Source organism: Necator americanus, chromosome V, assembly GCF_031761385.1.
Source record: "Necator americanus strain Aroian chromosome V, whole genome shotgun sequence".
In the NCBI taxonomy this organism is placed as follows: Eukaryota; Metazoa; Nematoda; class Chromadorea; order Rhabditida; family Ancylostomatidae; genus Necator; species Necator americanus.
In genome coordinates this window covers 32,797,457-32,822,007 of record NC_087375.1, presented here as the reverse complement: position 1 = coordinate 32,822,007, position 24,551 = coordinate 32,797,457, and the positions used below count along the sequence as shown (strand labels likewise).

Below are 24,551 nucleotides of genomic sequence, written 5' to 3'. Positions count from 1 at the left end.
TTCCAGATTTTTTTCCAGTTCTCCAAAATACGGGAAGGATTCCCATATTGCGGCAAGAATGTCCGATTCGCACAGAAACTCAACAAATGTTTGCTGAAATGTCGGATGTGTGAAGGATTTTGTCGAATTGTTTAAAAATCGGGTAGTTTTAAGGATTTGTTGAGAGTTCTCCAGCTATCTTTGCATTAAGGCATCAGAGTTGTTTTTCTGTTAGTTGACTTTCAAAAAATTCGGTCTCAAATATGTGTAGCACAGCCTACAACTCCTAATTGAAGCAAATTGAACTTAGGGAATAGGGCACAAATAGTTTCTAAAACAAATTAAACTCAATTCCGTGTTGAACAATTGTGATTTCTCAACATTTCCTTAGGAAACAAAGAGAAATCTAAACAAAACAAATTCTTACTAACGGAAATGATTTTATTGATATTGATTTTGCAATTCTGGACATAGCTTCTTCCGGGTTTCACAGAATGTCCCCGAAATCCGACTGTTCTAGTCACAAATCTTCCAAACCTAACCTCAGTTTTGCTGCTTATGACGCCTTTTTTTGAAAAATTTCCTCTCCAGTTTTGGAGAACTTTTTCACACGACCTGCTACTTGGTTACGAAAGAAGTGGTCATAATATTACAAAAATACACCTTAATCAGAACACCCTGATCTGCGAAACAAACGCTGATTCAATTAAGAATTACTACTTTGATTAATAATCAATAATATTTTCTAATTAATATTGCATTGGGCTACTGGCACTTATCTTTTTAGTAAAGAAACCGCATCCTTAATACAATATCCGATAGGCTTTCAAAGCGCATCGCGGCCGACAGGCATAAGTACCAACTTCTCTATTTAAACATATTGAAGTAACATGTGATTATAGGTAGAAGTTCCTTTTTACAGTTGCTACAAAGTCATGAATGAGCGATGCTACGAAATTAGAATCCGTCTGCTTTTTTCCTGAACTCTGAATAAATTCCCCCATAGTCTGTTGTTATATTTCGATCTTCTTCGTCCATTTCTGCAGGTTCTGTACTGCTGGTAATAATCGGTTCTTGGATTGGTGGTCGATGAACTCCGTTTGCAGCACCGAGTAGCCAATAGGTTTCCATCACCCCTTTGCCCTAGAATACAATCGTTATTAAAAATTTCCGGAGAATTAGCGTCTGCTTTTTTATGTTAATAAAACCCTGATATACCTTGATTATAACCTCTCCTCTAAGCTCTGTTTGAAATCCTCCGACGACGTGCAGCAAATAATTTGCTTCCGCGGACAAATGAATCATTCCTGCTTGAATGGTGGTAATTATTTCTTAGATGATAGAAAACCAGTTTGTTGAAGATTGTGTGCATTGACCCAGTCTTTCAAACCCGAAGTAGTTGAGTCTGATTAAGAAGAGAAGCGCGTAAAGCTTTTGAAACTAACGTTTTCCATTGCTTTCCATTCGGCTCGCAGTATTTACAGTATCACCAAATAAACAATATCTCGGCATTGTTAAACCAACAACTCCAGCAACAACGGAACCTAAAACATCTAGCAAAGATATATTTAATTTATTTTTCTATCGAAGTGTGGATTACGGTCATTATACTTAGATAATTAGATGTCCCGTCTTTACTGAACGTGCGGGGCCCAACATCTTTTCCATTCGTTTCGTTTCCTCGTCATCGTCATCCAAGATGTTCTCAATTTTCGAGAGTGACGTTGACAAGGTCGCTGACCCATCTCCAGCTGAGTTCTCAGATGGTCCATCCGTGTAGCGAACACATCACATCATCTTGTTGGCGGGCATTTAGCATCTCTTGGGATTCACTCTAGCGTTCTTTTAGTTCATCTGTAGTTGATTCTTCTCTTAATGCGACCGGCCCATCTATGCTTTCCTTTCGATATATATTCCGCTGGGTCGCGAAGACGGTACATTGCCCATGAGTCGTAGCTGCGAAGACCAGCAAGTGCCATGGCGAGCTCGGCTTTTAGCACAGGTCGCCGCAAAACTGTGCGCTATGGCTCAGGGAGGTACCTCGCGACATTGTCCGAAATTTGAGGTGGATCTAAGCAGTCGCTCACTCTTAGCTAAGAGTGCCTAGCTCTTAGCTTAGCTAAGCTTCCGATTCCGAGAATTCGGAATTTCGGAGGTGTCTATCTCCTTCTCAGCTTGGAAGATCCTGCTAGAGGAAGTACCTACGCTGTGCATCGCAGTTGGACGTCCAGAGTCACCTCCACTCCACTTTGAGCCGGTAAACCGTTGTAGAGGATTACGCCCATTACTGTGATGGGGAGTCTTCAGAGTTGACAGAAAATAACAAGGAAATTAAAGGAAAGAAAAAGAAAGAAAGAAAAGCCACTTAATGATAAATAGAGAAATTACAGACACCACGAATTACGTTTGGCCTCACGGTTACGATGTGCTTTCGACAAGCAGAAAAAGCAAGGGAGGGGAGAGTTTGACTCAGTAGAGAATCTGAGTGTGTGTGTGCAGCGAACACAATTTGCAGCAGATGCGCAGCGGTCGCTCATACAAACATATGTCCGTGTCATATGGGTAAGTTAAACTGCAAATCTGAATTGAACGGTCCAGAACACACACATGCTGATGTTGTTTCTGCTACGGATACGTCGTGGTGGCGCAAGTGCATGCATGAGGTACCGACACAGGAAAAATAGCCAAATATCAAATTATTGTGCAATATAAGATTGAAAAGAAGAGGAGTGGGCATGAAAAAGTGTGTGTCTTAGATGTGCTGTCGTGTTATTTGGAATGAGTATAAGAATCTCACTCACCTGTATGAGCTCCTATTCTCAAATTGACCCGCTCATGCGGCAAATGTGGTATTCGAAAGCCTTCGAGACTTTTCATGAAACCAAGTGACATATTACATATCGCTTTGATGTGCTCTCGACCGTTTCTGTGCGGTAAACCACTAACGCACAGATAACCATCACCGATAGTTTCAACCTAAAAGTTATTTGATAAACAATAATTAATTGGTAATTGCTTAAAGCTGCAAAGTAGCTTGCCTTATAGACATCGTGAGCGTCGATTATACTGTCAAAGACTGTGTAGAGATCGTTTAACAAATTCACCACCTGAAAAATTGCCGCTATGTTCATATCCTGAATAGTAATAGATAATAATAATTTCGATTTGTGCGAAAAAGTTTCTGATCGTGGGTTTTCTAATTTCCTAATTCTCTTTATTGTAAATAACTTATTATATATACATATATGTGTATGTGGGATTATGTGGGAGCTGAATTCTTGGGAACGCGTTGTTGGAAAGCTCCTGAGATCAGTGGCGTTCGCAGTATTGAATGTCTTGATACGTATGACCGTGGTACCTGTGTTTACGCGTGCAACCGTGACGCGTCCGCACGCCGCTTTATACACACTCCTCGTATCCTCATCGGATTTTCAAATAAATGCGCTTAGTGCTAGTTCATGCTAGCATAAATACCGGCACCAATGCTTTTTTTTTGGAAGTTCAGTATTATTGTATGAGTCACAAATACGGCCAGATATTTTTTTTCAAAGCACGGGAAATAGGTGAAGTTTTTGTCTACGATATACGGTATTGTTTTGTCTATATAATGGGTAGAATCTAATGTTTTGGAGAGTCACCGAAATATAGGGAAATGAAATCCTTTTTTTGTTGAGATAAATTTTTGAGGAATGAACTATGCGTCATTACTTGTAACTACTGCTCTCACTGCTCTCGTTACTACTGAGTAGTAATACTATTGCATGATTGCTTCAATAATAAATTCCGAAGAAAAATTCCGAAATTTCATAGAAATAGTGTCGTACTGGAGGTATTTTTTATTCCATGAGTAGACCTAATTTTCGTAAAGTTATGCGCTAAATTTTTTAAATTTATTTCAAAGGTCTTGGCCGTGTTTAAGCGTTCCCGAATATTACTTTTCTTTTCGAAAAAAAATCTGAAGAGACTAACTTGTAATGGAGTACCCCTTCCGGCAAGTGTAGTGAAAGACACCACATCTGAGAAGAATACGGTAACACTGTCGAAGGTCTCAGGTTCCACTGACTGACCAAGCTTTAGTTTGTCAGCAACTTGTCTGGAACCGAAAAACATCGGGTTTGAGCAAAATAAAGGTGATATGGCCACTGGGGCTATTTACGTGAATCATGCGCAATTTATGGAATTCGCTTACTTCGGTAGCATCCTGTAGAGCAGTAGGTCACTTTTCTTTTTCTCTTCCTTCAATTCCTTGGTCCTATCTTCAACCTCAGATTCCAGATTGGAAGCGTACGTCTCAAGCATATTAAACACATGATCCATGAGATTGTCGTTCCTCAAATGACAGCTTATTTCACAGTGATTCTAGTTGTTCCTCCTGAAAGAAACTAGGATCTCTTTTAACCTGTTTGAATTCATTCCTTTCATGAGCGATCTGATCATTGACGTGGTGGGCCTTTCGGAGGCTCGTTCTGCCCAACAATCGCGTATGAGATGAAGCTGAAAATCACTTCGGATCACTGTGATTTTTTGCAATAAAATAATGTCGAATGGGATAATCAAGCGTAGGAGAAAAAAAAAGGTTATTGAAACTATTGTGCATGAAAAATGATACGTTACGTATCAACGCAGCTATGTACTTATGTTTACCAGGAAAACCACAACGCGACTACAAAAATTCGAGTTCTACTGGCATTTTGAATTTCTCAAGTCGGTAACACATCCGTGCAAACGTTAGTACCGTCGCCTACACATTATACGAATTAACCTATGTACTTTGTAACATGAAGATAATGTCCTGAAACTCACTAAAGCAGGGTTAACATCGAGGTCAGTATCGACGTTTAACTCAGGTCTTGCTGGCATGTGTCCTCCTTTCTTCACCATGTACAAGATTTCTGTGAAAATTCAAGTTCTCGCCGTTCTATACTTGCATTTTCATTGAAAAGTGATAAAGCGCTTTTCTACAGTAGATAGTATATGCGAAACGAAGTTTGTCACGCAGCAACCTACCTTCAGCATCTTCTTTTCTATTGCTGAGGTCCCACGGCGAAGTTCTAGTGATGACTTGTGCACATATTATTCCGAAGCTGGAACAAATTCATGGACGGGAAATCTGTAGACAGAAAGGAAATTTGCTAAGCGATTCACTATTCACCTTCGTGAAAGTGGAGAGGAACTAAGGTAGATCGTCTTTGTATGCATTTCTTCCTGTTTACATACTTTAGGACCTTGTTTACTTTCTTTACGAGAAGCAATTTGCATTTGCAGAATTTTTCTTTGGTTAACCACGACCACATACAGTCAGGACGGATGTAACGTGGGTTCTTGCTGCTTAGCTTTCTTCTCACAGATCTCACAGAGAGAGGAAAGTGACCAAAGAGTTCTCAGTTCATATTTAGGGTTTTTTATACGAAAAATGTGTTATTGTAATGATTTTTCGTGCTTTTACGCTTCTACTCGCTGTGTCTTCAAGGCGAGTTTCAAGAATCAATGCCTTTCTACCGATTTCTACATTTGTAGCAACGTTCAAAATATTCTCACCTGTAAATATCTCCCTCCTGAGTGCCAGACCGATCGCTTTTACGGAGAAGCTCCGGTGCCGTCCAAAGTAGGTCTAGAATGGCACAAATGATCCAGATATTACATTATGTGCCTAACTGTTGTGACAGATTTTACCTTTAGGAGTGCGGGTATCAAGGGCGCCTATTTTTCGCAACCCATAGTTCGACATTTTAATTTGCCATCGATCGTCAATCAAACAACATTGGGACGTTAAAGAACCGTGGTACTGTAGAAATGAGTTATGGATGTAGGACAAACCCTGAAATCACCACTTTCTAGGGGAAGATTTCCAGAAACCTCAGATTTACTCCGCTAACTCACATTAGAAATGTCGCGAAGCAACGAAAACATAAAGAAATTGTCCATTGTCATAGATCCTTTCGTAATAACATCGTCGAGACTACCGCGAGAACAAAACTTCCATATTGACATCAGCTGAGGACCGTCCAAGCACAGTCCAATAAATCGGTTCAGGTTGTCGTTCTCGACTTCTCGCATCTGCATAATTTTTACGGTTAACTCGTTATTTTATATAAGATATGAGCATTTTCTTACTTCACAATGATGATATGTTGTCACTACAAGATTCAATGTAATTTTATTTTTCAGGCGTCATACCACACACGAACACCGGGAAAAGCTAGGGTTGGGGTTGTAGATTGTGGGATGCGCTGTGGTTCCGCTGATCTCCCCCTAATTGCCGTAAAAAACGGCATGAAAGACGGCGTTGTTTCCTATGAAATCAGTTTCAACGCGCCGCGTCCACAAGCAAGCGGTCGAAAATCAATTATTTGTCTTCACCAGCTTTTTCAAATAAATCCACTGAGCTCACTCCGTTTTTTACGACGATTGAGGAGAGATGACCGGTACTACCCCGGACCCACAATCTACAACTTCATCTCTAAAATTCCCCGCAGATTCCGTCACCACATCGGATGGTATGCTGCCTTTAAAACTCGAACTGGTAGTTTCACAAAAAATCTCATCAAATTTTCTCAACAAGAAAAAATTTTCTAACTTATGCTCACACATACCTTTCTCATCTCGTAGCAATCCTGAGACTCCATTCTTACCCTGACTTCATGTTTCCTGGCCGCAACGTTGTCTTTCTGCACAAATTTCTCATTAGTGTTTAACATCAGACCAGTCGTTGTTCATGTGTTCAGTTCCGAGCAATTGAGAAGAAATCGAGAGCAAAATTCAATCTTCAATTTCATGAGAAACAATTTTCCCGGTTTTTGACATCAATTCACTAATATGAGCTTTTTTAAATTCACAATGTTGGCCAAATTCGGGCAAATTTAAGCAAAGTTCTGAATTGCTGGTGATGTAAGATATTGGTACGATTCAGCTCCTTTGAGTAAACTTTGTGGAGAAAATTTTCTCAACAGATAACTCTAAGATAAATTTGCTGAAATAAAATCATGGTGGTATATCAATAATTAGTTTATTAATTGACCTGGTAAAAATAATAATTGAAATTCCTCGTTTCCGCTTGATTTTCAAATGTTATTCTTGTGGACGTTGAACTTACACCACTTTGGAGAGAACGATGGCTGGCCTCGCCCTTCTAAGCAAAGTTTTGTTTCCTCTTAGAAATGGAAGTATTTTTGGAGAAATAAAAATTTAAAACCTACTTTTTTACTAACACTTTCTAGGGAACAAAATGGTATTTGCCACATTTGGTTTAAACGTTCAGTCTCTTTCCTTCTTGCCCTAGAAAGAAAGTACAAGGTTAAGGCAATAGTTACTCAAATAAATTCCTTTTCTAGAAGAAATTATGTCCGGTCCTGAGGTGGAGAAAACGTTGATGCACTCGTGAAAGATTACTGGAAAAACGAAAAAAAACAATGCGACTGACTGGATGGAGTAGCATATCCCGAGAAAACCAGCGATTATTCCACAAAACAAGATAAATGCCGCGACAATGAACCATGCAAGATATTTGGCAAGAATATTTTCGGGGCACTGTAAAAGCTCAGATGAGCTTTTCTTAGGAGTTAAAGCTGCGAAACCAGAACGCCACCTGTTTCCCAGTGAATCCACAGATAGGTTCATCGAGTGGTGGTCCTCCTCCCCATGACCACCAAATTTCGGCTCCATTTGTGAGTTGGAATAACTAAACAATGACGTTAATTCCTCCCAAATCCTCCGGAATTTCTGTTCAAGATTTAGATACAACGGTAATTTTCGATATTTGAGTTTCTGTAAGGTTAGGTGGGAAAAGTGTTAGTTCGTGGTTGTTGGATTTATCACAACTTTCCACGGAACCAGCAAAACGCGTTTGAGGTAGCCTTGTGCGTTTTGTTTTCCCTAATAAAGCAGCCTACTTCGGTTGACAGAACGCGGGCAGAATGCAGCGCATCCACGAATGAGTTTGGCAGCTTTTCTTCCTGAATATTTTAATGAAGCCCGGCTAAAAACGAACGTTCGGTTTTTCTGACACCTGAGTTGTTCAAAAGCTCCATACAGCAGAAATAGCATTGGATGGTCATTATCCTACTTTTTGAATGATTTCTTTCTCTGACTCTGGCGTGGAACTACCTTTGAGAGGAAACAAGTTGAAACAAACAAACAACAAACAACTCACCCCATAATAACCATCTACATCAATTGTGCCATGTAGTACTTGTTCTCTACTCTTATCCAAGCCATCCAGGTAGAAGACAGGTTTGCGTGTACCATTTTTTCCCATTGCAATTTTACCCGAAACTCCTTCAACATTATGGTTGAAAATTTTTTTTTAAATTTACGCCTATTTAATTGTTCAATACAGCTAACCTTGGAATTCCATTACAATATTGCGAAGGATTTGAGTTCCATCTCGATACGACGATCTATTTTGCTTTAGTGTTGAGTTGAGGGCCCGTGCGTAAGCGTAGAATGCGTCGTGGAGTTGACCGGCATATGCGCTTGCCTTTAACGCCACTGTTTTCACGAGTGATAATATTTCCTTTTTATTCATCAGTTGAAAGCGTTCTAATGAGTTTTTTTTTTGAATGTGAAGGAACAGGGTTACGTACATAATCACTCATTGGATCATACGTTTGAATGCACACCACCCATCCACGCGGGTCGTGTTGTGGTCAATCCAAAGTGGAGCAGATTGCTCAGAGAAGTAAGTTTTCGGGTTTTTTATACTCTAGGGACTTCTATAAAGCTGTCTTAGGTTTTCGCTATTTTTTTTTACAAAGCTGACCGTGAAGTTTTAGTTCCAGTTGATCTTTTAAGGTTATTTGCCAAATTTGTTGGAACGAAAAGGTAGCATGGAGAGAATATTCGAGCACTACATACGCCAGAAGAAACCGGAGCAAAATTAGTTGTTGTTCCCCCGATGCGAATACAACAACACAAGAATAGGATTAAAGCTGAAGGATTTCAACCACCACCTAGGTGAAGCGATATTTAATCTGAGAAAACAAGAAGAGTTCTTGCTAAAGTCATTGATAGCGTTTATAAGGGAAAGAGGTACCCGCGTGTGCCGCTACATGCGCTGCGCAACTAGTACCTAAAATATTTGACATGTGGTTGGTCACGTAGCGGAAGATTTGGCGACAAAATTTACTTCACATTAGCGTCCTGTTTATAGGTGCTTGAAATCTACTTCATTCTAAGTTTCTAAGAAATAGCGATAGGTGTGAAGTTCCTCAAACGAAGTCACCAGGAGACCCAGGGGGTTAGGCGGTGGTGCTCTCTAACTCATAGCCGATTTTCGTGTGTACATGTTGCCGCGCACTGCCTTTATAAAGGATAAAATGAAGGATAAAGTGTCTGGCATTAATCAATCTGCTTAGGATGCGGCCCCACGTTCACTTCAATTCAGAATCGTTCACGAACGTGTAACTGGTCTATACAATGACTTGCGAGGGTTAGCCGATGTGTCAGGTCAGTGTTTTTATCCTCCCAGACAAATCTGGGGCGAATTTATTGACCCCTGAGGGGTGAAAGGCTTGGTGGCACTAGGGCGGATTCGAACCTCGGATCGATCGTGCAGGAAGCGGAACCTCTAACCGCCCACTACACCCTCTTTATAAGTAAGAAAAATGTTATTTCAGTGATCTACATTTCAACGTTGACTCCGTCTTGCTCCAAAGCAAGCAAAAGGCAGCAAACTACGCATTGAAGCCTTCGCCCTTTACCAATTATATTCTGGTTCAATTGCTTTTAATCCTACAACTGCAATGGAGCAAGAGTATTGTCAAGGCTGGACAATTAGCATTGTAACCAATTAGGATCCAAGCTCATCGAATGCATCGCGGTTCGATTAAGATCTTCTGTAACTAAGAGCGATGTAGGATAACAGCAATCCTGCAGTTGCAGTTGGAGATAAATTGATCGACTTGCTGCTAATTTATTAGAATCAGCAGAAAGAAGGCACAATTGTTAAATAGTATGGCTTTCTTTGTGAAGATGACCTCGCGGCTTTATCGCAGCAGTAATATGTCAGAGGCGAATAGTAGGAAGTAGTTAATTAGGCGAATGACCCAGAGTTGCCTTAAAGGGATCACCCCACGAATCTGAGGTGATACGGATTTCAGGTGGAATATTCGTATACAGCATAGTAGATTTATGGAGAAGAGGGTGATTCCGTCCATTTCTTCCTATTTGCCGTAAAAAACGGCCCGGAAGATGCGGCGCGTGCACAAGGCTGGCGCGCTCCAATCGAACTCGTTATAGAAGATAGCCGCCGAAATACTCGAAGCCGTATCTTCCGGGCCTTTTTTTTAAGGTAATTAGGAAGAAATAGTCGGAATCACCCTTTTCTCCATAATCTACAATCCCGTATACGAATATTCCACCTGAAATCCGTACCACCACAGATTCGTGGGGTGATTATTTCAATTCTTAAACAAAGTGGGGTACGCCCTCTTCAAGATGTTCTGCTCCCAATCCTTACTTTGGGCTGAACAACTCCTTAAATTTTGAGGTAAACAAGGGAAGTTATAATACAAACGAATTAGTAATGTAAATAGTGTACGTATTGAAGTATTCAAAACAACTGTTGTTTTTCAGTCTATATTTATATACCTATACCAAAGCAATTAATAGAAAAACAGTCGAAAGTTTTACTTTTCATTACTTATAACTCACAATCGAATATTGTTCTCCTTTGCACTCATCAGTGCAGTTAAATGGAGGATCCTTCATTCGTGAGATGACGAGGCTACCAAACGCTTCATCTTCCTTGTCGAAAACATCTCCAGCTCCCATATGCTAAGAAGATATCTGTTAATCTGCGCCTAGTGAAGTTATTCCATTGAAAATTTTAATTAAGGAAAACCCTTTGCCTTTTTCTTACTTTCTGCACAGCCTCAAGTTTTTTTTAAGCTAATTTTGAAATTTTTTATACTCTCAGAATAAAACTCACTTCGGAAATAACTAAAGTATGCTGAAATGCTATCTTTGCTTCATCATCCCTTCCGTCGTTTGTATTCATAGTGTCTTCCCAAATACGTCTCTGCTTGCCCCCCTCGATTAGTATTGCTGTAAGTGCACGTGATTATTCCACACTGATCTTAGTGACGTCAAGAACACACATTAAGGACTTACTGTATCCTTTAGATTTTGTGTCGGCAAAAATGAACACGTACTCTGAGGTTAGGAACCCTCCATCCTTCGCTGCTAGCATAAACGATCTTTTCAGATCGTTTTCTTCGTTCAAGCAGATGACAATAACTGAATGAAACATCGATGTTATTTCTCTTTAAAGGCATCAACCCACGAATCTGAGGTGGTACGGATTTCAGCTGGAGTATTCGTATACGGGATCGTAGACTATGGAGAGAGGGGTGATTCCGTCCATTTCTTCCTAATTGCCGTAAAAAATGGCCCGGAAGATACGGCTTCGATCAGTCTGGCGCGCTATTTTCTGCAATGAGTTCGATTGGAGCGCACCAGCCATCTGCACGCGCCGCATCTTCCGGGCCGTTTTTTACGGCAATTAGGAAGAAATGGACGGAATCACCCCACTCTCCATAATCTACTATCCCGTTTACGAATACTCCACCTGAAACCCGTATCACCTTAGATTCATGAGGTGATGCCTTTAATAAATTGACGTAAAATATGCTACAGTCTCATTTAGTAAAGTAAATAGGAGTAATTATGTCGTCAAGAGTAATTATTTCATTAGCAAAAGGCAGCAGAAGGCAGACTGTGAACTGCGACGGATGTTTCACTTTCAATTGCTCAAACATAAGTATTGGTAGAAAAACGAGTGTAGATAACACCAATAGTACCATAGCCCTTATGTATGGATTTTTTTTTTCTTATTCTTACTTCTTGCACGTGTGCTGGCATTGTTTAGCGTTCGTATCACATCCGTTTCCGTCATGCTCATCAGCTCCGAAACGTAGGCGAGCGTCACATCATCTGTCCTTGAGAACACCCTCTGAAGTTTTGACTTTAGTGGGAATCTCGCACACCCAGTAATTTAGAGATGTTTGTTTTAGATTCAGCGACAAGGTTGAGCTGAACTAGTCTTCTAAATCCTTTTTTGTATATATTTATTTTTTCAATTACTTCGAAAACATCTCAAGAGTCCTCGCAGCTTTCCACCAACTCCACTAACTCTCCCAACGTATGGGCCTGTTCAACAGGGAAATAATCACGATGCTGAATCGGCTCTGAAACGAATGCAGACGGCGAGGTGACGGGTCGATGCTGTAGCAGGAACCTAGCGCCTAGCGGGATTTCTGAACCGAGTCGTGAAGGAACTAGAATAAGAAAGGGAATGCGAACGAGTGCTTGAAATACTGGCTGATTCGACCTGCTGCCTCATTGCACGAAGATCGTTGAACGGGAATGATCGTAATAGACCTAGATGTATCCGAAAGCGGCCAAAGGGACGGTGGAAACAGCGCTGACTTGATACTCTTCATGCAGACATGAAGTTAGCTGGCGTTTACCCTGATCAAGCACACAGGTGGGAGAAATCGCGTGTAACTAGAAAAGCGGACCTAGCTACTAAAACATACAACGAAGAAGAATAGTCATGATTACTACGTACTGAGTACTGGTTATTTATATCTGTAGATGTGAGATAGGCAAGTAGATAGGCAGAGATAGCGGCAGAGTGATTGTGGATGCATCGAAATCCTCCCCCCAAACATATATGCCGACATTTGTACCCACGTGTGTGTAAATGTGTATGCATTCGGGGATTTATGTTCGGGATGGTCTACATATTCATTCCCTTAGTGGAATTCTCAAATGCTCCTAACTTTTGTGGATGTTTATTCACAATTCTTTATTTTAGAAATGATTTTCTATTTTATTGAAAAAATTGAATTTTACTGAGATCCCAGAAATAAAAACATTACTTGGACGTCATCGCTGATGATGCTGCATTTTTCATCGTCTCCCAAATTTGAATAGATGAACGCAAACTGTGACCATCCGAATGACATCAGCACGGAGTTGATCGCAATTCCTAGGCTGCAAGTAGCGACTTCTTTTTTTTTGGGAGTGGTAACAGATTACACAAATATTTGATGTAAGAGGCATGAAATAGAGTGAAGATGTGCGGACTTTTGAGAATTGACAGCTTTGGAATTCTTTAGGGGTCCTTAGAGGTAGTAAAATTGCCCTTCTTTAGAGGTAGTAAAATTGTTGCAGCATACATGTATAGAAGAGCTCATACTCGTATTAATTATTAATTACTAGTTAAAGGCAGCATACCACGAATCTGAGGTGGTGCGGATCTAAATTGGAGTATCCGTATACGGAGTGGTAGATTATGGAGACCGGTGTGGTTCCGTTCATCTCTCCCTGAATCATTGCAAGCAGCCAACCCATGAATGCTGTTTTGTACGATGCCTTCTACTGCAGCGGGCCACGCCTGCGCGCGTAGCGTCCCTTACTGGCCTATCCGGGTAGTCCGGATTGATTTTCGACGAATCGCAGGGCGGAGGCGGCGCAAGGAGTGGAGCGTTGCAATAGATGGCGTAACTACCCCCGTCTCCATAATCTACGACCCCGTATACGGATACTCCATCTGAAATCCGCACCACCTCAGATTTGTGGTATGCTGCCGTTAAGCGGCTAGGCGGGGAAAAGATTGTTCTACCATTGACAGCTTGTTTCGGAACCTTCCTTCACACTTCTTACAAAAAATCAAATTGAAATCATGTGTTTGTTTTTAAACAAGAGACATTTGGTGCAACTGAATTGGAAAAACAAGAGATCATGTGAAAATTTAGTACGCAAAGAAGCCTTTCATTTCCTCGAGTTCCTAGTGTTCAGTGTATGTTTCTTTCTGATTTTTTTTTCCAGGTTACTGTCAATATTGACACTGTAAGAGAGGTATTTGTTACCAGAACATCTTCCAAAGTCGGTTAGGTTTCGTAGCTCTGGGAAATTTCGGCGCGGTGCAGAAGGAGCTTCCCTTTTTGTGCTAATTTTCTTTTCAGCAGAAGAGAATCCGTTTACTGATACTTAATACTAATAAAGCGGATTTAAGCTGAAACATAAAACTCGGGAAGTATTGTGTCGTCGCACTACGACAAAAGTTTTCTTTTTTGTATTAAAAGAGTACTTTTCGTCACCGGAAAGCGAATTTAGGAGTAAGGGCATTGAAAGTGTAGCAGAAAGATCATAAATGTTGTAGAAAGCGGTACTACGTTTTCGTTTAGGGAAGGTTTCATCTTAGTTTTGAAAAATAAACTATGTCTCATCACAATTGTAGCGTTTTAGTTATGGAATACAGAAGAAGGGGTTGTGTAATGTACTGTATCATTTACCTGGACGAGCTGACCGACATTGTTGCTGTTGTAGGGAATCGATTCAAATTATCCAACACTGACGAAATACTTAGTCCCCATGTGAAGATCGGAATATTGTAGAAGGCAGCGTTTATGCCTGATGCGACGGCGGCTGCAAGTGCGGAAACTCTTTTAAGAGACGAATTACCCTTTCGAACTGATGATCGTTATTTGTTGTAAGCCACGTATCTTTAGTGCCTAAGGTTAAAGGCATCACCCCACGAATCTGAGGTGGTACGGATTTCCGGTGGAGTATTCATACATGGGATCGTAGATTATGGAGAGGGGGGTGATTCCGTCCATTTCTTCCTAATTGCCGTAAAAAATAGCCCGGAAGATGTGGCGCGTGCACAAGGCTGGCGCGCTCCAATAGAACTCCTTGTGGAAAATAGTGCGCCGGAACGCTCGAAGCCGTATCTTCCGGGCCGTTTTCTACGGAAACTAGGAGGAAATAGACGGAATCACCCTTCTCTCAATAATCTACCATCCCGTATGCGAATACTCCACCAGAAATCCGTGCCACTCCAGATTCGTGGGGTGATGCCTTTAATGTCCGCCGCACTTCCGCTGTTGTTGGATTGATTACTCCTAAATTAACAACCAATCCAATCACTACAAACTGTTATAATTAACCTCTTTTCCACAATCAACCTTGTTACAATCAACCTCGAATTATGGCTGTGGGAGATACTAAGTTCTTCACAGTAGACCACGAATATGTATCTATTATTTAACTTTTCAAACAATATATTCATGTAAAAGATCATATTTCCTCACGGCGAAATTATATCGGATTCAGTGCACACGAATCTATTGATGTCCAGAGATAGAGAATAGAGATCAAATTGAGACGAGTTACGGAAAAATACGTGCAACCGCGTCTATCTCGCCTTCTGTCAAAGAATTAGCAATTTTACTGCACTAAGTTGTAGAGTATGAATCGCGCATGGATCATTTCTCGGTACATATCCCTTAATGGTGTACGGTGACCGGGATTTTGATAAATACGGATAAAAAGAGTCAGATTTTGATCCAGATTTTTTCTTGTAAGGTGAACTCACGGTTACTGCATGTGGGCCCTATAATAGCGTCAATATTCAGATCACGGATGAATTCAACCGTGAGCCCAGCTGCCGTTTTTTCTTCGCATTGGTCGAACAAGACGGTAAAGCTGAAATTAATGGATTGATTCGTCTTCGTAGGCGTTCCTATTGGAGGGATGGTCCACAGTAAGTTTTTCATTCACTTTTGTTTCAGTTGCTATGTTGATTTGTCGGGAAACTGTGAACGTTTCACTTTTTTTTTCTTCAAAATTGTAGAAATTCTGGATTTTATCCAAATACATATTCTATTGTTCTCTATTTAATGTTACTGCGCCTGAATTATGTTTCTCTAGTAGTTTACAGGGGGCTACGAACGGCATAATGTCATTAATTGGCAGAAAACCGCTAGACACCGTTGTATATGAATGGATTCATGACGGAAATCCAGAATGCTTCCAATGCCTTCCTAGGAGATATTTCTTTCTTGTGGGCTAATGCTCATATCCTATATTATATTTTATGTTTTTGATGCCTAAATTGTCCAGTAATGCTTGAGTGTACTATTTCCCGGAAACTGCATAGAATACATTGGGAGTATGCTTATACGGTAATAAACACTCTATTCATGAAAAAAAAAACAATAAATGAAAATGAATTTAGAACATCACTTACTTGAAATCATATCCAGGAAGAAGCGTTTCGTTAATTATTTTGTCTCTTGCAATTAAAACCGCTGATGCCGTTGTCCTGAACATTACAGTAAAAACGGATTTTCTACCAAAATTACAACAGAAATGAAAAATGAAGTGTAAAAATTTGGTTGTAAAGATAATTTCAGTTAAAAGGTTTGCTTGAAACTACCATGTGCAATTGCGGTAGCATTATTCTTTAAAAAAGATATGTGGATTTGTAGCTAGATATTGAATTTGATGGCTAGAAAGTGCTAAAAATATGTTATAGGATTCATCCTGGATTCATCCTGGATTCATCCTAGAAAAAACTGTTTTCTGATACGATGAAAATTTTACCGTAACTACATAGCTTGAGCAAAAAGCTCGTATTGAAGCTCTTCCACCACAATTCCTCAACCTACCTATAGCCTACAGCAGTTTCTAACGTTGGTATATCTTTCACCATCAACAGTCCAATATTCAGGATCCGTGCTGCACTTGGAATTGATTGGTATGGCTGAAAATAAAATTTTTCGGTATATTTGAAACAAAAATTGCATGTATGGCAAGAGGTTCAGCCACCGGCCTGGACCAAAATATTCATCCGAAAGGTGGCGACGCCTCCACCACAACGCGTTTGTTTTCCGTGCTCCTGCTGGGAGTACAATTTTGTGGAATTTCGGCGACAATAACAGTGTGTCTCGGTACGTTAGGTATTCGAGGAAGGAACGGAGAGAAAGTATGTGTTGCGCAGAACGGTGCGAGAGTTTCTGGTAGCGATGTCAGTAGCGGTTGTTGATGCAAACATAAGTGTTGGCCACTACATCATTTTCATCCACAATTTCTTCGGATGCTGTTCAAAAATTGGACCAAATAACGAAATAGAGTAATGTTGTAAGTTTGACACTGGAAAAACCAGGCATTTTCAAAGCTAGAAACTTACAATATAAACTATTGTCAAGTACGAATTGTTCACTGAAAATTTTCCAAGGAGATTTTTCACAGCTCGGAAAATAATGGTTTTTATTAGTCTTCGATGGGGCACTTTCGTCAATTTCTGATGAAGGAATGGAAATTTCGAACCAACATATGATGTGGAGCACCAAAATGCTCTAAATAACCTCCTAATTACGGATGTAATATATATTTTGTCCAATTTTGAGAAATAAGCGGAAATCCTATGAATACCCCTTCCTTCCATGCAGATGTATCCGCGGGATATGCCAATGGTAGGATTGCGGAGCGGAGGTGTGAAAGTAATTAACGGAGCTTGAGGGAAATTTGCCCGTTTTCAGGCGACACATTTGTCAAAAGTAAAAGTTCTCCGAGTATATTTGAAATCAGCAGCTCATTTACTTTCAAGTGGTATTTTCAAAATTTAATTTTGCCCGCTTCCAAGAATTCCGACGGTTTGCGACGGATTAATCCGTCGGCGATTTGGGACACAAGTTAGTAGCTGTGTTGTAGTGCAGTTCGCGGATTGACGGATTTTGGCGTGGTTATTAGTTAGTAGCGGTGTTGTGGTGCACTTTGTAGATCTTACACAAATTCTTCCATAGTAGTGCATTTATTATATATGAGAAATATACGGTTTATTTTTTGCTTATTCTAAAATTTTTCCTGTCACAAAGTGTTTAGATATAGACGAATTTGTGTTTAGATTTTCTTTAATTGGCCTCTCAATACATCATTGTTCAGTAGTGAAGCAGAAAGGTTAGATAGGTTTTTTTTCCCTCCAACATCATGTGACACCACGACTGTATTATTCGTCGGTGCTTCTGGATAAGTAAAACCATGTGACCGGATGTGGGTCACACTTTACACGCCCATTTTTCAACTACTTGGTTGTCGGCAGTTTTTCTCACTAATCTCCTATGAAATTGTTGGAAAACTGCCAACAAACATTATGAAGATTGAGCAGCACTTCATAGTAATGCTACTATATATTGAGTCTTTGCATATTTTTTCCCGCTATTGAAAAAAAATTGGATTTCTACAAATTTTATTAGTACAAATAAGGAATTAATAATGTAATTTCCATCACCATTGTCGGCAACAATTAGTCACCTATTAGGAAAACTCTGCAAATCCTTATACCAGAAGGACAGGGACTGCGACGATAAAAAGTCGTATTGATTTAGAGTATTTTTTTTGAGTTCATCACGATTTTTGAAAGTTTTTTTTTTCGCTCAGATCCCGTTTAAGAGCCCTAAACAGGTGATATTCGGATGAGGCAAAGGCAAGGGACGAGCCATAGATAGGGTGGGGCACGGTCGTCCAGCCCAGGCTCTCCAGAAATTGCCGCATGAAAATTTGAGGTCCGTATGAGGTTCCGCGTTCTCGCGCGGCACTGCGACTTCGACGCGTTTTCAGCGTTTTTCACGCACTGTATCGGCCAGCTTCCGGAGTTACCAAATGCGGAGATTACCAAATGTACCAATTGTACCCACTAACCGTTCCAGAATTTTCTCGAAACAAAATACGACAAAAATTTTAAAGCAAAAGTGTTAAAAAACGACATGGAAAAGCCGATCATACAGCGTAATTTAATTAATGCAATTACATAATTAAAATACGAAAGATTGAAGATTGGGCTTATGACTCGTTTAGTTTTATTCGTTTTATTATTATTATTATTTGTTTTATTATTATTTTATTCGTTTTTGAAGGTGAAATATTCGTGCTCATTTCCAGATATTCGGTCCAAAAATCGTTTTTTTTCCTCATCATAACTATTTTTTTAATTTCTGTAAATAAAAGGAATGAATCACCAGAATCCAGAAAATAATAGTATTTGCGAGCATAAGTAGCGAACAGCACATGTCTTCTAATAAAATAAACACCCATACAATATGTAGGGTGTGACTTATCAAAGAAGCCGATTGATAGTATGTAATCCATCTATTATTGCAATGTGCGGATTCCCATGCTGGTGGATCCAGAAGCCTTAGATTTTTTCAATTTTGCATCTTAGATGAGGGTGGAGTGCACCACTTAGTGCACCGAAGCGTATGGTAAAGAGAATTTTTTGGCAAAACCTATGAATTTTACCAGCAAACAAAAAAATTCAGATAATATTTCCTAGACAGCATTATTGCGTCCACATACATGATTTCCCAGTGATTCACGCATTCTTGCTTGTGTAAATTTTAGGGATGCAAAATTTGACTGAAATTTTTCAAAATTTTATTTTTGAACACATTTTTTTTTCAAGCAAAACAACACCAACAACTTAATCATTAGATATTAGCTTATTTCAATTATTTATTATTTACCTTATTTATTGGCTTATTGATATTTATTGGTGCTTTATCAGTGGTAAAAATCAGTATTTTTGAAGTTGATAGGTTATTGATTGACAGTTGTTTGTCAATTGATTGCATCGATTGAACTCGAGAATAACGAGATATAGAAAAATGTTTTAAAATCTGAAAACCTAACTTTCAAATATTGTCCTAAAAGCGACAAAAAGCAGACATATAAATAATAAATAAAATATTAAGTACCAAATAATTACAAATAAATAATAAACAAATAATAAATAAATAATAAAACAGTTTTTGAATAGTTTGTGGCCTTGAAATTTTCCAGAGGAGGCATCAGCTAGCTTTCATAGTTATCATGGATCTCTGGATCACGTTATATTGTTTTTTAAAAAGGAGTTCCATATTTATTTTCATTGAAAAATAAAACACTTTTATAAGGGGATTTAACTAGAATTTTCTTTCCTTGCACATCTCCATCCATTAGCGATTTTGGCAATAACTGACTTTTTCTGAAATATTTTGAAATTTTCAGAAATCTCACTGCAAAATTACAAATTAGAAAGTATTATTGCGTTTCAATAACTTTTGGAATTTTTTTTTCGAGACGAAAACTAGTCCCAGCATCTTTCTGAAACAATTAAGGTTAATTTAAAAATTAAACTTTTATTGCATAGGTTTTTTATATGCTATGACATTTCAGTTACCTACTCTATATAGCTTACTTTATGTACTTTACTTAATAATACTAAGATTGAATAATAATAATTAATATAATATTGAAACGTAATAATACCTTATACTTTGCTCTCTGTTTGAGCTTTTTATCGCTTTTTTGAGCACAATGTTGATGCGGTGGTATGAATGAATGAGTGAATAAATAAATAAATAAATAGATAAAATATAAAATATAGTGAATAAATAAATAAATAAACAATAAAATAAAATAAATAAAATAAAAATATAATATATAAAATATCGAGAATCCAACCGCTGCCCTATTATTACTTACTTACAGGATGCGAGCGTTCTAATAATTTTTGAATCTACTGCAAGAAATTCAGAGGTTTCAAAACGCAGTCAAAAACAATGTAATGTTAAAACTATTAAAAATTGAAAGTAAATGCAGTAAAAATGATGAATAGAAATAAATTGGAACAAAATTCATTCTGCTTGGAAATCCTCAACTTTTCTCTATCTATAACTCAGTAGTATTACGAGACGATCATAATCCGAGCTTGACCTCAGAGGTGTGAGATGTGCCTTTTCGGGTGCGTTGAGCACACAGAACACTACGATGACTGTTTGCTGTGGAAAAAGAGACGGCAGACAGCTTTCCCGGTCAGGCGATGCTAGTTAGTTCAGCTGGTTCAGGTGGTGTTGTGGAGAAAAGTGTCGAGACATCGGGGGCCGTCGGATGTATCATCGTCCTCGGCGAGCGTTCACAGAACCCTCACTCGTATTCTATGCATACAAGGCGATATAGGGGCTACCGCTGTCGAATGCGGCCGACTGTCTCCGCATCCCGACGTGACCTCCGTCGACCTGGAGTATCCGATTGTTCAAGCCACCATCGCCACCTACCATCACCACCACCACCATCACCGCCGCCGCCGCCGCCGCTACAGCGTAGCGGTCTCGATCGGTCAGTCGACAGTCTCCTGTCAATACGCCTATTTCGGTCGACTTTTCTCGTTGGAACGATTTCTTTTCGAGCGTCGTCGTCTCACTAAACTGTCGACGAATCCTCGAAAACGATCCACTGCGCCCGTCCTTCTATCAATTAGTGTGCTTGCGTTGCATGTTCTTTAGCACTAAGCGCCCTTCTCGGTCCTTTAGCCTTTTGGGGACAGTTGCTGTTTTTGAGAGGACGAGACCAGTCCGACGTTGTCCTGCTGCAGCTGAGACGAATTTCCTGGTCATTAAAGCTCTATAAGTCCTCGTTCTTTTGCGCGGCTAGGAATTGTCGTCGTTGTCTATTCCATTGTATTTAGATACGTAAAAATATGTAATTCTCCTTATTGAAGGGGGTTTAATAGATGTTCCTACAGTCATCATTATTTTACGCATTTTCAGTGAATTGCATAATTTTTTACCTCCCTAATTTGACAATTTTTTCTTGAATTCTAGTAGATTTCAGCAATACTTCAGTATTCTAAATCGTTTTAAGTGTATGTTTGTTTTTGTTCAGCGACGCATATTGGGCGAAAATTCATTTCTTTTCTCAGATATTTTCCTTCCTTTCCTTTCTGTTGACGCTAAGAAGTTATTTGGTGCTACGTATGTGAAATTGTATGAACTCTTGTTACTTCCTGTTTTATTTGGTTTAGGAATAATTTCTGGAAATTCATCGTAGAACTTCCTTTAATGTTTTAAGTTGAATCATGATTATTTGGACAGGCCCCACCGTTTCTTACGCTTCTCTTCGTCGATCTAGTTTTTGTTCTTTCTATTTTCAGCAATTTTCAGTGAAAAGTGGTCTCCCAAAAGAATTTAAGAGGGTATTTTTCATTTTATTCTGTATTTCCTAAAATAACATAAGTTGATGTACACCTTGAACCCTACTAAAGTGTTTTTATTTTGAAAGTTTGAAAATAGTCAAGAAATGAATAGTATGTACATAGAACATCTAAAATCACCTTCATATCTACTTAATTTTCCAATGGAAGTTTTTTTTTCCTAAAATTTATTGACTTATAGGCTGCGTATATGACTAAGTACATTACAACATTACATCCATACATATTTGATAAAGTGCAAATTCCGGCGGTATTTGAAAACACGGTGTGGCTGGATTTTTCCATCATGTTTCAAACTGTTCAGGATATAACGTTCGTTCCCTAAGGACACTGATTTTTTTGGGCAGTTAGCCTGGGTAATACCCAGTAGACAATGCTAATTATTTGCTGTGTGGGTTTGACTGATATCCGAGTTTTTGGCACTTCCACTTTGTCCAGTGCGCTTTGTTTAAATATCCTCCTTTTTTTAGCATTAGTGAGATCCTAGAAAACTATTATTTTATCCTCTATTTCCATTATTTGGTGTGTAACGTAAAAACGTAACGTAACGTGCAGTTCCAGCTCCCGCATTTCCAGTAGGTCAGAACGGGTGCTGCTCTGCTGGTGGCCGTATCCCTGTGGTTTCCGGATTTTCAGCCCGGTTTCGATAAAGTTGTTAAAGGCCGGCAAATTCCAATAAAAAAATGCTCAGGCCCCACCTTCACATTGGCAGGTAGTTTCGGTAGTTTCGCGCATATCTATTTAGATATGTATCATTTATTTGCTTATTTATTTATTTACTGCTATTATCTTTACCTATTATATTTATGACTCTCTCCTTTTTGAACTTTTATTTATTTGTTTTATATTTACTCTCATTTATTTATTTCTATTCACACTTGCCTACATTTATGTATACCCGGATGACAGCGACACTTCTCCCAGACCAGATCTTTTCTTCTGTTTGACATGGTCTTACAACCTTTCGTCCTCTTCAAAGCCTGTATTGAGGCTGTTCCCCAGAAAATTAGCGTAAGTAGCGTATAAAGAACTAAATTTAATTTATTCAGCTGAAAAAAAATTTACTGCTATTGTTATTATATTAATAATGTTATTATAACATTATTCAACTAAACTAAATTTAATTTTTTTCAATTTTAAATTTGATGACTTCCGTACTTCTCTTTGTGCTGAGACTATTTTATCATGGTGGAATTATCTTGGTGTAGGAGAAGAAATATTTCTGAAACTAGGAGAAGCAAATTTGCAGGAAGTTTTTGCAACGAGCAATGTTTTTCTTTTTGCGATTTAGTTCCATTTTTTTCACTTTGAAAAATGACGGGAAGGATATTTCAGAGACTGAAATTTGCATCAGGTTGCAACCTCATAAGCTCATAAAAGGATACAAGGAATTTTGAAAAATCCACCTCTTGTGTCCTTAAATGCATCAAAATGGAGATTACTTATTCATCACATTTACGTATTTATACTTAGGAAAGACGCTGAAATGTTTTTTTTTTCGCGCACGTCAATATTTCGGATCAAATTCCCTAACGAACAGTCAGAACAAAAAATAGTACGATAATGCGTCCATCCCTCTTCGTATCCTTAATTCTATTAAATAAATCACATCCCTATTTCGTATTAAATCCTGTAAAGATGGCCCAAAACAAAAAAAAAATAGCGATAATGCAGTCCTCCATGCTCCTACATTAAAAACATTTCTTTCGATCACTCAAAGACGAGACTCTGCGCTAATCGACGTGAGAAATTTCCATGCGAATGCCAATATTTTTTTTATTCGATCCTCTAATACTGTCTGTATCTGTAACTCGCATACGAATGTATGCACTTTCGGATAGTTCGTGTATTTTTCCCTTGTGCTCTCCTCTATGACTCTTGATCTATTTTTTCCTTTCGTCGTGAGCTTCTTTTTTTTCTAGGAATAGCCGATGTCTCGAAAAGTGCACTTTTTTTCAACGAAAAATGGGGACTCAAAGCGATTTTTATTTATTTTTCACATCATTGGCTAAAATATTTATGCAAACAGAGTAAGATGAATCAAGACTTAGCGATTTTCGGTTGGATTGATTTGGATTTACTTTCTGATGAATACTACTAGAAAGTTCCTTCTTTGCAATTTTCAAAATTCTTAGGAGGAAAAATTGCTGTGGATATTTTAATCTTCATATTTTCTTTTGCTACAAAGCCGTCTACAATAGCTTCAAGTGCCTTAAATTAGTCCAAATTTGATGAAGAATGTGGTCCACTTTTTGTTGTATGCAAGAAATTGTGGGACAACATTCTTCTCATATTATTTACAGTACTATGCATAAGAAATGCGGATGCAAGAATTGCTGTGCGTGAAGTAAAAAATCAACGACTAAAATTTTTATCTCAATATTACATGGGTTTTTTTCTTCTACTTCGTTTCTTTTTTTTCGGGTTTGCTCCTGCTTAATTTTCTGTTAAATGAGATCAACTTTGTTTCACACTATTGATTTTCCTTATTTCTGTCCACTTTTAGGTAACAAATAGATAAGTAAATATGTAGATGAGAGATATCTGCGCTTAGCTCAAGAAATCTTTCCAAGAATCAAGGTCAGGATCAAAAGATTAAAAATCAAAGTGAAGAAACTTTTCCATATCCTCGTAATTCAGACATTATTGTCAGATGGATATTTTGCCAGAAGTCTTAACTTTCATTTGGCTACTAAAAAACGCATTCCAACAAATCTAGCTGCAGTTTTTTCTATTTTTTCCTATTTCTTTTGAA

General features: G+C 38.8%; 2 protein-coding genes across 3 annotated transcripts; one reads left to right on the top strand and one right to left on the bottom strand.

Moving 5' to 3' along the window:
• Positions 1-936: 936 nt before the first annotated feature.
• Positions 937-20,879, bottom strand: RB195_015920 (uncharacterized protein; the record flags this gene model as incomplete). Of its 2 annotated transcripts, XM_064206858.1 has the most annotated exons (27): positions 937-1,122; positions 1,198-1,289; positions 1,425-1,523; positions 2,781-2,955; positions 3,949-4,072; positions 4,169-4,309; positions 4,379-4,473; positions 4,783-4,871; positions 4,987-5,063; positions 5,518-5,590; positions 5,653-5,797; positions 5,860-6,036; positions 6,573-6,647; positions 7,176-7,254; positions 7,400-7,506; positions 7,565-7,657; positions 8,129-8,253; positions 8,320-8,455; positions 10,630-10,752; positions 10,907-11,022; positions 11,089-11,214; positions 11,818-11,929; positions 14,785-14,888; positions 15,362-15,471; positions 16,016-16,090; positions 16,437-16,531; positions 20,862-20,879. In XM_064206858.1, 27 exons carry the CDS (start codon positions 20,877-20,879, stop codon positions 937-939), a joined length of 2,967 nt encoding a protein of 988 aa, XP_064062739.1. The 2 variants fall into 2 exon arrangements, with proteins under 2 accessions (XP_064062739.1, XP_064062740.1); XM_064206859.1 differs by lacking the exons at positions 6,573-6,647; positions 7,176-7,254; positions 7,400-7,506; ... (1 more) ...; positions 16,016-16,090; positions 20,862-20,879 and adding an exon at positions 13,401-13,534 and having other exon boundaries at positions 16,437-16,480.
• RB195_015919 (uncharacterized protein) lies at positions 20,780-21,213 on the top strand (the record flags this gene model as incomplete). The annotated part of the gene is made up of 2 exons (XM_064206857.1): positions 20,780-20,922; positions 21,117-21,213. The coding sequence occupies 2 exons, from the start codon at positions 20,780-20,782 to the stop codon at positions 21,211-21,213; spliced, it is 240 nt and encodes a 79-aa protein (XP_064062738.1).
• Positions 21,214-24,551: the final 3,338 nt, after the last annotated feature.